Source organism: Aptenodytes patagonicus, chromosome W (assembly GCF_965638725.1).
Source record: "Aptenodytes patagonicus chromosome W, bAptPat1.pri.cur, whole genome shotgun sequence".
Lineage (NCBI taxonomy): Eukaryota > Metazoa > Chordata > Aves > Sphenisciformes > Spheniscidae > Aptenodytes > Aptenodytes patagonicus.
The window spans coordinates 4,544,062-4,558,675 of NC_134981.1; the positions used below are offsets into that span (position 1 = coordinate 4,544,062).

Consider the following 14,614-nt stretch of genomic DNA (forward strand, 5'->3'; position numbering starts at 1 on the left):
CCAATTAGGATCAAAATATGCTTTGACACTTACCTGAAGCTCAAGGTCTTTATTGCTGAGACATCCAACTTAATGGAGTTTTTCTAACGCAAGGCACAACATTGCTCATACTCTTATTTGTTAGGGGTAAGTCCCGTGATTAATGACGTCCATAAACCTTGATGAGAAATTTGCTCACAGTGAATGGGCAAAACATAGCATCTCTGCACTAAGAGTGTTTCTGGTTATTACATCTTTTATAAAGTCTTCCCTTGTCATCATCAGCACCACACACTGGGGAAACGTACTAATTTTAGAAGGAAATAACATTAGGGCAAATTGAGCAAATGGTGGAGTTCCACCATTGGTAATCATGGATAATGATCCCAGGCCTAAAATTAGCTTTTCTTTTTCTTTAAACCCTTTGACATGAACTGTCTAAATTACATAGGAGACCTCTATGTCTAAGTCATTTCCTCTGCTTTCCTTCCCTTCTTTTAATCTTTCCTTACCCTCTTTGTTCTGCTGCTTTTCCTCTTCCTTTTCTGTGTTCCCATCCTGCAGGTGCTTTTCTATTGCAATTCTGATTCACAGAAGCTTAATTTACCTCTTCTTTGTTTACCTGTTAAAAGGTAGTTAGTGCTGAGAGGGAACGTGTTAGAATTTGACTACCTTAATATGCCAAAGAAATGTACTGATGGAGCCGTTCATGTCTCTGTTCTATTTTCTCAGGCTGTTTGCAAATTTGGCCAGACAGCTTGTGTGAACACTTACGACTCACAACTGAGAGGATTAGAAAATTTTGTATTTTTAAAATTGAAATCTCCCAACTCAAGGTTGATTGCAATCAATGGTAGAACTCTCAGTAATCTTGTTAGGAACAGAATTAATTCAGGTCAGTGTTTTTAAATGTCTCGTCCTTGATTTCTACTCAGTCCTAATGCTACAAACCATTATTCATGGGAGTTGTTCTTACTAGGAGGAGGAGGTTTATTGTACCATCACTCCAGAAAATGCAGTGCAGCAGCTTGGTCTCAGTCTTGCAGATTCACAGTGAGACACACAGTCCTACGAGTTGTGTAATGTTTCTTCAGTGGTGTGTTTTGTGTATATCTAAGTCTATGTGTTGTTAACCTCTTGAGTACCTGTTCGTTGGAAGAAGAGCGCTGTGTGGTCCCCTTTTCCTGTCTGGTTCAGGGTCGGGCACTTAGCTTGCTCCTGACCCTAAGCTCAGCTCACAACTTTGTACTTCGTCCTTACCATGCAGAAGTGTCACACCCAGACCCTTGCCTGCCCTTGTTAGATATTTTTGTACCTCAATTAGATCCCCCTTTCTGCCATTTCAAAGCTAAGTATTTTAAGCTGTTCATCATAAGACATATCTACCATTCCTCAGTGTTAGTCTTCCTGATCTCCTCTTGGATCTTACCCAAAATGTGCATGTCCTCCTTTAAACTTGGTGCCTCAGCTGCAGGACACGCTGTTCCCCAAAAAAGGCTTGATGAGAGGAAGGCATTAAGAAGTGGTTCTATAATTTCTTTTGCTTTATGGACAGATTCCTCCCCTCCGCCTTTGAGCGTTTACTTAGCTTTCCTTCCAGCTGTTACATGTGGAGTGAAGATGTACAAAGGGAAAGGACTTTACTGAATGTTTTAATTCTTCATTTCATCTGCCTGAATATTGGCTATGCTTTAGGAGAGTTTACCTCTGAAGGACACACCAACACCAGCTGTTTATCTAGATTAATGCTCTCTGTTTCAGTTTGCAAGTAAATATCTACGCCCAAAATATCTAATTTAAATCCAATTAAAAAGTACAATTCCAACTTGGTTTTCGCACACTTCTACTCTCTCTCCCCATGTGTCATTTAGTGCTGCCCTTAGCAATTAAAACATATTTTTAAGGTCATATATTTAGATGCAGTTGACAAAGACATACACATTCAAAAGAAACATGTTTCCATACCAGTTACAGTGTGGCAAAAAAAAAGTGTTAGACTGTGGTACATGGGAGAGAATCACAAGTGTTTATTTCAACAAGCCTAAAAGTGAAGGTGTCTTAGTAAAAGTGAGAATTTTCTCATATTTTCTTCACACCAATATTCTACTCGGAAGTCGTACCTTGGGCAGCCTCAGCTGATTGAAAACTGTCAGAGCAGCATAGAAGGTATGGGACTCCCTGACAAGCCATAGCACTGCATTACCCTATAGCCATGATAGCATAACCTATACACCCTTTGATGTGATTCTCCAAATTGATCATCAAAGTAGCTCTCTCCAAGCTGAATGTAAGATGTAAGTGTGCGATATCACCTCATTTTGCTTATGGCAATCAGGATGGTCTCTTCCACTTGTTCTGATTTTTTGGAAAACAGGAGAATCGCATCGATGTATTTAATTAAGAAGTAATCAGAACGGGTCTCCTATGAGCAAAAATTTGGCTTCTATATTTGAAATGTTCCCATTTTTATACTTAAAAAGTTTTTCTTTGAAAAAGCAAAATTTGTCCACTGGAGAACATGCAAGAAATGAAAATGCATTTGAGAGATTCAGAGGAAGCTTTTTCAATATTTTCATAGTGCTTTTCTCCCACCTTTTGTGGTGGGAGGCAGCTTGGGAGGGGAGGGGGCAGTTTAGGAGGCTAGCTCTTTCCTCAGTTCAGAGTGTTGAAATGGCTCCCTACCTTCTTCAGAATTCCTTCTCCCTCAAAATGCCTTTACCAAAAAGTCTGTTTTCAATTAAAAAAACCCCAGCAAACAGAAAGATTAAAAGGCGCAAGACATACAAGAATAGGCTTCTTAAATTCTTTCAAAATATCTTGGGTTTAGGTCAGAAAAAACGTTTGTGGTGACATGCACTGCACTTCGCTCGGGTGGTGGGATCCTTCTGTCATGCGTGCCCACACTACAAGCAACTCCGGGCTCCCTGTACTGCTGATGGGGGAAGAGTTTGGGGGATGGATCAGTTCACCCTAGGGTGAAGGCCAGCCTTTGATCAGGTGAATCGTTCCCTAAACTAGCTGTACTAAGCCAATCTCTATTGATTTTTAAGAACGAAGACAATTAGCTCATGTGGAAATGTCTGCACTGCAGATACTTGAAGTGAGTTAGACAAGGTTGTCTTAAAACAACTATGACAACAAGAAGTTATGTGCACACATTTCCACAATGCAGAACAAATAAACTCCTACTATAGGTCTTTGGAGCTGTTTAGAGCTACTCCCCTTCTCTGCTGCAGGAAGCAAAGAGGCCTTATTTTAACGCCCCGTGTTGTTCCTTCTTAATTTCCTATGCTTATTACTGCTGCCAATTAGACTAGAGGATGGATGTGGTCTGAGAGATTCTCCAGTCCTTGTCATAAGTCTGTTGACCAAGAAAACTAGCGGGGTCCTGGATGCCCTTTCTTTCGGGCAAAGCAGGCTGGCAGATTGCTTGCTGGCTGTCCCCGCACAGCCCAGGCGGGAAGTTAACTTTCAGTATTGGCAGCACCAAATGTTCACAACTCAGCTGCCAGGTTCTGAAATCATGAAATTGGGTTAAAATGGAGAAGATTAAAAATAACAATCTGCGAGATTCTTTTTCGTTGACTTCTGAGCTAAGGGAAGGATCTGACTTGTGTTGTGAAATGTTTCTTCAGACCCAGCTTTTTTAAATACATGTGAGATTTCTACCCAGCTATAGGTGGAGTTTCCAGAAGACTGCAGGCATCATGGGTCTTGGAATGAATTTGTGAAAGTTTGGAAAACAGGGAGTTGTGATGATTGTGATATGCTTTGGCTTAAAAAATGTCGTCTTCTCAAATAGGGAAAAGAAGCAATATAGTGTGACTTCTCTAAGTCATGAAATGACAAATCCTTTGCTAGCATGGCCAACAAATCAGACGAAGGACCCAATGCCCACCACATTTAACAACTACTGTAGATGTAAAATTGAAGTTTGGAGGGTTTACTTCTTCGGCCCTGCAGTTTTCCACATGAGTCTCCAGCTTTTTGCACTTGCGTCTCTGGGAATGAAATTTCCACCTTGCTCCACACATATGTATGTTGTTTGTGGCCTTCCAATTTGGTTGGGGAGTCTGGTGTTGTTTTCAGCCAAGGACTTGAAGAGTCATGGGAAGTGAAAATTAATTGTTTCCACTAGTAAGATGATGTCTTGTGGTTCTTCGTATCTTTTTATTGTTTTTGATGAATGTGTCATAGTCACATTTCTGTGTTAAGAAAAAGGACATGAGAACTCATGCTGATAGACTTAACCTAATACATGATATCAAATATCAACTGCCTCGTTTTCTTGCTAGAGGGCTGCAGTTTAGCTGGCAGAATGGAGAGGAATTGGCAAATTGGACCGGCACCTTTAATTTCACGGATGGCGGAGCAGTGAAGAGTGGCAGTGACACAGGCATCAGGTACCAACACCCGAGGGAATGACTACAGAGATCTCTCTCTCTTTGTATGAACCACAAATGTGAGCACAGGCTGTATGAAAAATGAGATTTGCAGTTTGCTTTGGCTGCTCGGTACTGCTCCCCATGGCACAGAAGATGCCAGGGATGCCCAAGTGCTGTGCTGTTTTACCCCTTCAAGGCCTTGGGGCCATTTTGGAATATGCCATAAGCATCCATGCAGTACACAGGAGGATGACTTCTGTGTCCTGGCCTCTCCTGTTTCCATTCTCCCACCAATGCTATCTGTCAATATGTGGCAGTGCGGGAGAGTGGGACTTGGGTGGGCAATGTCCCAACATGACAGTATTGATGCATGCAAAGCACACTGGAGAATCTGGCCCAAGGCTTTCTTTATAATAGAATATGTATTCTAAGAAAACACAGTTTAATTTGAAATCTTTCCAGGGCCTAGTCGGGGAAAAGTATTTCCCTCATTTACACTATTTTGAAAATGTAAGAAGCACTGATGTGCCACTGCACATTTTGTACTTATTAATTTGTAGTAGGATCCTTTTGACTGACATGTATCTGAAGGGTCATGACGAGCCATGTGCGTAGTCAGGAAACTGGCTGCAGTCGTGCCTAAAGAGCTCCGTGGCTATTGCAGGCCATCTGCATAAATCCGGGTACAGGCATAGGGCGAATATGTGGGGTATCTTCCTGGAACCTCAGCTGCAGTGGTTAAAAATCCTGAGTCATGTGTAGTATCAAGTTCAATAAGTAGCAGGGTAATCTTAGGAAGACTGTAGGTTAAATTAAGACAATTAAAAGAAGCTTACATTTAATAGCTACGTATAAATAAAACTCTCTTCGGATAAATTACATATTTTGTTTAAACTATCATCACAGTATATTTTGGTAACCATGCGCCCCTACAGCTGTGGAGCTGATAGCATTTCAAAGGCAAGCGGAAGTACAGAGTCTGACCTGCCAAAAATCATCCAGTCTCACTGAACCACAGCAATGCTGCAATTACCGTTATGGCTCTTCACTGTAAGGTGATCCTGTATGAGTGCTACCCGCCGCTCGGCTGGTTTAACTGGTCAAGGTTCTTTATAAAAAGAACCAGCTTAAGCTGCAGTTTTTCGCTCAGAGCAAGGGAAAAATGGTTCATTCTATGTGTGCATGTATGTATGTATGTATGTGTGTGTGTGTATCTGTCTGTCTGTCTATCTCTACTTTTGTTGCCTTTTTTGTGTATGCATCTATAGTCTGTATATGCAAAGTCTTCAGTTTAGGCACTTGGCATATAAAAGAACTGAATGTGGCACAAAGACAGATATCTTCTTGAAGACATGAGGGAATTAATAAATATAGATTTCCCCCTCTAGGCACCCTTGACAGAGACAATTGAACCATCATTGATTGCAGGACGGGGAACCAAAACCCTTGACTGCAAAATACATACTAGTTGTGAAGCACTGAACGACAGTACTATTCTCAATCTGTTTAGCCCCTTCAAAGATAACGGGGTTCAGGATGATGCAAGTGTTTTTTATACAAACAGGCTCAAACTGCACAAGTTAGGTATAAATTTCAAAGGTTGTAATATCAATAAAAGATGCAAATTTCAAAGTCTGTGTCATGTTAATGAATGTGGAGCTGAAAGATGAGGATTTTGAGTTAGGGATAAGTCTAGCTGCAACATATATTGCACATAAGTGTGTTATGGACATTATTTATCCATTTGTCTAGTGTCTGAAAGCTGAGAATACAGCAAAATAAAAAAGAACTGTATAAATGTGGAGGTGAGACTGGAGGTGAGACTGTGTGGTGAATAACTGCAGACCTATGTCATAAATTGTTCACTGTTTACCTTTGATCACCTTTCTTACTGTGTTATCATTAGACATTATCACCTCCTCGTGAAAGGTTTGGTGTTTAAAGATATTAATTGAAATAAATATTAATAGGCTTTTCATTAGCTTATATCATTTATGTATCTATGTGTATATAGATACATGTTTATTCATACATATGTGGTATCAACCCATGTATATTCTATAACTACTCTTTATCTTTTAATCATGTAACTTAATACATGGTGTAAAGACGTTGACAACTCATTCTGTAGGAGTGATTTATTAGATGAAAATGAAGGACTTCCAAAGCAAAGGCACACTGAGAGACTAAGTGCATTAGAATTGCAAGACAGCCAGGCTTCACGAGAGTAGTGGCCATATCAAAACCAATGAACAGTGAAGATTAAACATTGCATGGAAAGGATCAGGTAGGACAGAAACGAAGAATGTCATGTTATCTGATTTCAGTAGAAACTGATTCAGACCTTAACTAACGTATGAAGTTAAAGCATGGCTTGCAATTGGAATGTTTTTTACTGTCCAGGGGAGTTCATTACACAGTTTCGGAAAATGAGCCCTACTCTGATTGCAGACAGCTCCGCTGTGCTGGTGTAACCAAGCTAACCAAGGCTTTTCATCCCAGTGTGTAAGACACTTCTTCAGATTGCGTAGAACCAGTCCATGGAGATAAAAGCTAATATCATGAGCTCGGCTCAGTATGTGGTACAACTGAGAGTGTGGATCGTGTTTGTGGCATCTGATATTGCTGTAGGTAGATGCCCGACAGAGATCTCTATTTGCTGGGGCTTTTTGGGCGCCAAAAGCTTCATTTCGATGCATATTGCATTGCTGCAGGTCTTCTAGGTAGCAAAGAAGTTGTGAATACTTGCAAGGAGCAAAAGTGAAACACTCAACAACTCCCCAAAGCCAGAGGGATGTGTACTTTCAACTGAAGGAGGATTAGATGGGCTGCAGGCTCTTTGAAACCCTCACTCAGATGCAATGTCAACCAATTGTCAAATACTGGCTTATTTTTGGTTCTTACATATCAGCCATTGCTCAGATTTCTACATTCTGCTTTTTGTCTTGTGCTAAGTATTCTAAATCTTACAACAACCTTGTGGGGAATTGGTAAAGGGTTCTATCTGATGCTGGTTATGAGAAGTAATATATGAGACGACTTCCTGGAGCCCTGTTTCCTCTGTTCTCCTTTTAATATGTTTTGCAACTTACTGGGGTTGTGAGTCTTCATGCTTAAAGCATTTTTCATTGCCAAGAAGCTGCCTTAATGACGTGATGATCTATCTGCCATATTAGCTGGATTATGGTGTTCTCTGCTACCTTCAGTCCATCTGAGCTGAAAATAAGGTTCAAAGTAGGACTTAGGTGGTGAGACCACAGAAGCCTTTGATGGGCGAGAGGAGACGTGAGCTTTATACTTTTGGGCCTGTCAATTTTTACACTGAATTCTCCAGTATGACAAATCTGGAGCTTTGTCCCCAGTGGCTACAAAATAGAAAGTATAATCAATTGGATTCCTCAAATACACATTTTACAAGAATGAATGTAAGGGCTTGAGACATCAGAGGTCATTGGCCAGGACAGCAGCTGAGGATGTTCCTTAAGTCATAGTGCTGAACTTCTCATACAAAGATACTAAAATCTTGAGAAGCACAAGGAAAAAAAAAAAAAAAAGCCATTGCTTGCAATGATTGATAAACTAAAATATGTTTTTGGAGATGTTATCGATGTGTAAGTGTTGTCATGTGTTTTGTTATGCCTCCGAGGTGGTCATATGGTTAACAACATCAGCAGCTTATTTCAATCAGAGTGATGGGAATGGGCTTGATTAAAACAGCCAAACAGCAGTTTACTAAAAATTGGAAGAGTTCTGAAATGACATGAGTAAAATAGGACTCCCTGCAGCATACCCCACTGCTGCTTGTCAGGAGCGAGTGTTGTTTTGATACAGTGACTGTGAAAGAAAAGAAACACCAAAGTGTCCCTGAAACTAGAATTCAATATACTCTCCAATAAATCATTCTGGGGGTGACACGTTGTACAGTGGGAAAACTTCTAAACGAAGGTGCGTGGCAGTCTGTGTGAGAGAAGACCCAGGAAGCACAGGGGGTAGTGGTGTTGATTCAGAAGTACGGTCTGCAAGGCGGGCTTATCCCAGGTGGGTGAACGAACTGCAGGAGGTAGCCTGGACTTTGCTGTGTCATTTAAGGCTCTTTCTGCTGTAGCTCCTGCTGTTACACCCACAGCTGTTGCAGTAGAGCTGTATTGGGTAGCATATTAGACTGAAATTTTGGAGAGACTTGGCTCCCAAATAAATGGACAGGTGAGAAGGGAACAACGTGGCATTGGCTGGAGTGGATGTTTGGTCAATTCACACTGCTGATGTGGCACTGGACAGCAGAGCCAAGCAATCCCAAATGGTCTGTGTGTTGAGACATGAAGACAGGAGATCAAAATCAGAACGGCAGTGAGCAGCCAGTGCCGGTTTGCCAGGAGCTTTCATAGTCGTGATGAAAAACATATCCTCGGGGTATCACAGCTATCATCTTAACTCTACAGATGTGTAAGCTGTCTGTGAAGTCATGGGACCAGATCAAATAAGGAATCCAGAAAAGGAGCACCTCTGAGATATGACATGCGCTTTTCTAAGGTTACTTGGGAGGTACACAGAGCTATCAATGAACTGCTTTTGAAGGACAGAAATATAAAAGCCACTCCTCTTCTGTGGAAGATCAAACTTACGAATTTAGGGCTGGTTCGTGGAAGCACTTTTGGTTTTTTTGAAGTAAAAATCTTTAATTCGGAAGATAGGCAGGGTATCTTAGGAAAGTACCCTTGTCTTGGTGGATGGACGTTTCTGATGCCATCTATTATCAAAACCCAGAAAAAACTTGTGACACTGTAAGGAGACAAATCTAGCCAAACATTTCGAAATATCCTAGGTGGAAGATCAGGAGGTTCATGAGTTAATATCTTTTAACCTCAGTTACATGAATCTCTTGGGAAGCATGAGTCCCTGTACAAGAATTCCAGCTCCTGACTTCTGTTTGTTTATTCTGGTTCTTCTAGAAAGAAAACCAGCCTTGAACTAAAGATGCCATTTCTATCTTCAGCTTGCAGGCATCGGATACAATTTTTCCTTCCTTGCTATGCTGTATTGAAAAACCTCCTGCTACTAGCAGTTGCTTCCTTGTGCAGTGTCTCCCTACTCAGTCGCCATATGTTTAGATTAAGCTTCCTACGCCTCTCATACTTTTTGGAACCCAAATCATTTCTGCAGGTCATTTCGTAACTCTTGCCAGTATCTCAAACCCTCAGACTTGAAATATTAGAATGGGGTGCAGTAATTCAGAAGAGCTGCTACCACATAATGTATACAAAGATGTATGACCATTTTCTCTTGCTTATATTTTCTTTTTTTTTTATATGACACAGTTTATAATGACACATTTTGTTCCCAGCTACAGCCACATACTGAAAGTTCATGATCAGTTAGACATCTACTACATCTAGTGGCATTAGATATGAAGGTGGTAAAAGATTTAAACCAGTTAATGCCGGTGACATTGGCATCAGCAGGTGGTAGCCAGGAGGAATGTGAACCATCTTTTTTTATATTTGTTTTCCCCAAGGAGAAGGTAGTCAAATAGTTTCACCAACCCATATAGGAGAAGACTATTGCTTCTCCAGCCTCCTCCTTCATGCCCACAGCACCTTCTCTCTCAGTTCAGTCTTTCAAGCACCATCCTGTTGTGGACAAGTCAACTCAGGCTCTCAAATGGCAGAAACAACACATGCAGCAATGTGATTTTTTGTGCCACAGCCCTAGTGAAGTGTAAATTAATCTAAGGGCATCAAACACTTCTGCTTCACTTGCCAATTCTCAGAGCAGGGGTGTCTCATTTAACATCAGTACGTCCACAGGTGTTTTCTTTTGCAAGGTGTAGTATGAAAGGTCATTATGATTTCCACCAACTTCAGAGGCTGCTCTTGTTCGTGGTGGTAATCGTGTAGTCTAGGCAGTGTCTATGAGAGCAGAGCCCAAGGTCCCCATTCCTACCTGCCACGGACTTACCTGTCAATCAGCCTCTACATCGGCTTTATCTGCTAAACAGGGATCGTGCCTTCCGAACGGGGTCAAAGTAATCTTAGGAGAATATGCCGTGCGAAGTGGTAGGATGCACTCTTTGAGGGAACAAGATCACTGTATTGTTGTCAGGCCCTTAAACCTTTTGACCAAATCTTGTAGTTTTTGATGTTGTCCCATAGAAATATTAATAGAAGCAAAAGCTACCAGGATTTGGTGGCTCACTCCCAATGGACTCTCTGATGAAGTCAACACCTAGTTTGCTCTGCTCTGGATGAGTTTTCCAGAGCCCCTATAGCCATGATATGTTCCACCTCAACAGTATTTTTGCTACATGTGTATGAAGATCCCATGCCAGCCCTGCCAGATGAACGTGAGTACCTGTGTGCTTTGGGGAGTGCGATCTGGCACACTTGCAATGTTCCTGAGTAGGGAAGGTGAATCTAGATCCAAGGTTGGCCATGGATCTGCCCATACTGATGAGTGCAGGCACTACTAATTGGACAGTTCTCTTAGTAAGTATTTAGTAGAAGCCTGCAAGGCTTGGTTCATTTATTCTCATTTCTTAGTCACTGGATAATGTAGAATTTTGGAAGATCTTTGTTTTTCCTGCAGGGTTGGTGCAGGAAATCCGTCCTGCGATACTCTGCTCTCTTGCAGCGTAAGTGCTGCAGCCTCACTGCAAACAGTGCAGTGCAGGAATGAGCGAAATGGGAAGGTGGCTCGTGCAGGAGAAAATGGTCTTGTTTGAAAGAATGCCTGACAATTACACTCAATTCTATTTTAAAACCTTTGTGCAATGTATCAGACAAATCAGTGCCTCAATCCAAGAGTCACCTGAAGGCAGGATTGAAGTCTCAGGCTTTTTAATTCATGTAGCATGATCAAGAAAAGCTTACTGTTGATCAAAGCAGGAGCAGCCCAACTGCAGATGATCAAAGACCTAGGAGTTAGCTGGTGTACTGGGAAACCAGTACACCAGAAATCTGCCTCTCCCTAGCAAGCTCAGTAAGCTGCTCAGCTGGAGGTGAGGTTGCAATGGGAGACATGAAGGTTAGAAAAGAAGAAAGTCTCAGTTAGTCAAAAATGGAAAATTACAGAGTGAATAGCATCTCATTTCTGGGCATTCAGTACTGACAGCCATAAAAAAAGAGTCCTCTCTGAGCACTTGCAGCTTTTGTGGTGTTCAGATACAGGATTTGATCTGGAAAAATGTTGTAGATTTGAAAGCTACAATTGACTTGAATGGACATAGAGCAGTGAGTCGTGTGTAGTGCCTGGTACCCTGGGAAAATGCAGTCCTGCGTGCAACTGTGCTGTTTGTTGTGATCTGGTTGTAGTTGTGTTCCCTATTGTAAAGAACCATGAATTCTCGTGTTGGTTTTCCCGTAGGCTTGCGACCTTTGAGGGGTAAAAATTATTTAGATTTCAGCAGGGGAAGCGAAGGCAATGCAGGGAGAGGACATTCTGGCGGTGACATATCAACTCTGTTTTATGGATATGAAACATGACTGTCATTCTTGTAAAGCTGAAACACAGCCCTTTTCCGTAGGAAAAAGAGTAGCATAGTCAGGTTTGTCACTTGTCACTAATCAAGAGCATAAATCAAAATAAACTGCACTACACCCTTGCTTCTTAGCTGGATATCAGACTGAGGAAGATGATGGGGAGGACAGTTTCCATTTGTGCTAATTAAGCTTTCTGACAGGCAAATGCATCTTCATTCACAGGGAACTACATGGTTTAGAGTGGGAGTTAATAGGCAGAAGCAGCACTCAGAGCCCAGGGAGGGGTTGAGACTGATGCTTCCTCTGGGAGGGTGCGGGGCAGCTGGTCTCCAAACTCTCCCAGCAGGACCAGACCCTGCCGAGCGGAGGAGCTGGGTTTAAAGGACATCCGCGGGGGTTGAAGGAACCCATGTTCCTTGTGCTAGAGCCTGGTGTTGTGCAGAAGCTGTATTCTGGGAAAGTACAATGTGAAGCACTTTTGCGGGAAGGGGTTGGCCGGTGCTCCAGGGAGCTGCCTCTACTAATTTGCCTCGGTGTCTGTAGCAGGAGGGGGATTGCTGTGAAGCAAATAAATAGCATGAACACTCCTGGGAGAAAGAGAGGAAACTTTCTTTTTTTAGTCTATTGACCAGATACTGTCTTGCAAATTCCTTAATGCTGTTGTAGCATCATTAATGCTTGCATCCTAAGTGCTGCAGCATCAGTAGCATTAACACTAAGGAGGCTTAGTGTCTGGCTGTCTGCTTCAGATGTGGTTCAGGGCTTATGAATGACAGCCCAGATGATGATTATTCAGTGGCTCAGGCACACTGAGTTAATTTCAATCGAGCTCACCCCGTGGCCAGTAGCATCTTCTCCCCACTTGGTGCAGAAGTGACACCGCCGTTGGTGTCACCTGCCTTTGCTGCAGGAGGCACGTGTCCCATTGGCAGTGTGTCATCCAGCCTGTTTCACGGGTCCTCCCTCTGCACTTCCACGAAGAGCCAAATGGTGAATTTGACACTCCCAGTGACTCTGCTGGAAAAGCTGGAGCTATTGTGAGAGTTAGAGACTTGCAGGACAGCCCTGTGCTTGTCGAAGCTGTAAGCTAATGGAATAACTCTCCTACAAATGCAATGCTGCCTCATGGATTTCCTTTCAGATCCAGAAGTGGTTTATTTTTTACTTAATCCTTTCCTCCTTACCCTTCTGCCTCTTTGGTAACACATCCTTTTTCATTTCTGTTTTTTGTTTGTGGATTTGGGTAAACAGGCAATGATCAAAGGGAATCTCTGGGACTCAGGAAGTTTCACCTCTGTTACATAAAATGACATCTTTGTCTCCAGTGCCGTGGGCTGAAGCCAGCTTTCCCCCACTGTGGCATTCCCACGTGATAGCATGTGCTGTTTGACATCTGAGCTGCAGTTCTCTAACTTAGCAGCAGAGCCAGAAGTGTGCAGGAAAGATAAAAATACATGTTAATCTAGATTTTTGCCATTCTTATCTGTCCTGAGGCACATACAAGGTACTGAAACCCAGTGTTAGATGAAAGGCGAGGATGAGGCTGATAGCCATTGCTATCCCCCTTACGCCCAAAGAGGTAGGAGTGGTGTGTAACGTGCTGAGTGTTGCGTGGGGTTGTACACCTGCCTCTAGCTATTGTGTAGGACATGCACATTCAGGGTCCCAGCCTTGTCTGACTCAAAGAACCAAAGTAAAGAATGGATACCGCAAAATACAGTAAGAAAAGTTAGTATTGCAGGAGGACGAAAAAGTTGTCTGGACTGGTAGCCAGAGGGGACTCCTTCACCCCTATAAAATTCTGTGGCCAGCAAGAAGTCCTATGGTGTTGGCTCCACAGAGAGAAATTTCAGTTTAGTTTTGGAAACTTACCTGGAGTACATCCACACAGGGCTTTGGCCTGGTGCAACCAGGTGAGCTCTTTATCCAGTTTCAGTTGGAGCAGCTTTCAAAATACACAAGTTGCTCAGCTCGAGCTCAACAAGGCAAGCATGCAGGAGATGTGCCAGTGCAATGGATTTCAGCTACTCCTTAGTAAAGGCTGAATGTCCAGGTGAACAATTGAGTTGGAAGGAGAGCCCAAGCCTTTTGATGAGAGACCAGATGAAGGTTCATGTTACATGAACTTCATCTCCCTTCTGGAGGCTGAGAAAGTCTTTTCCCAGATTTGTCACTGATTATGGAGCGCTTTAAATACATAATTTCCTCTACAAAACTCATAAAAATATAATTGTTGCCTTGAAGACTATGCAAACACATTTCCAAAGTCACATTTTTTAAAGATTGCTGAGCTATTGTTTGTTTCTGACAGTAATCAGTTTACTTCTTTATTAGGAATTTATGATGTTCTCCTGCCACCTTCTAGGCATGGCCTTCTTCCTTCAAGTCTCCAGCTTTGTGTCTCTCACTGGATCACAGAAATGATTGGTTTGGCATTTGACAAAGCTGAAGCGGTGAAAACCTCAGGGAGGGGTGAAGGAGACACATCCTAAAGCAACATTTGACAGGATAGAAACATTCCCAGTTGGTAGCAGATTGCTTTGGGAAACTCTTGGGCTTTTTCCAGTCGCATACTATAGTCCCTTTCTCCCTTCTATAGGTTTCTCTCTTCCCCGCTTTATCAGATTGATTTCTGGATGTACCTACAAGGCAAAATTCAGAAGCTGTTTTTAGTTGCTTCTGGCCTTTGGAGGCCCTGTTGGAGATACCTGGAGATGTTGTTTTCCAGACACTCTTCCTTCCTACAGTTCCCCTGGGAGGTGTGAACACTTAGCA

At 42.3% G+C, this 14,614-nt stretch overlaps 1 protein-coding gene across 2 annotated transcripts in view; it reads left to right on the plus strand.

Moving 5' to 3' along the window:
- LOC143172089 (alpha-2,8-sialyltransferase 8E) overlaps window positions 1–14,614 on the plus strand; it is a 45,877-nt gene that overhangs the window by 11,339 nt on the left and 19,924 nt on the right. The window contains exon 2 of one of the 2 annotated variants that reach the window (XM_076361333.1): window positions 4,275–4,382. The exons of the other annotated variant lie outside the window; for it this stretch is intronic. Coding sequence (XP_076217448.1) covers window positions 4,275–4,382 — 108 coding nt within the window. The remainder of the gene's footprint in view (window positions 1–4,274; window positions 4,383–14,614) is intronic. 2 annotated transcript variants of the gene reach the window in all.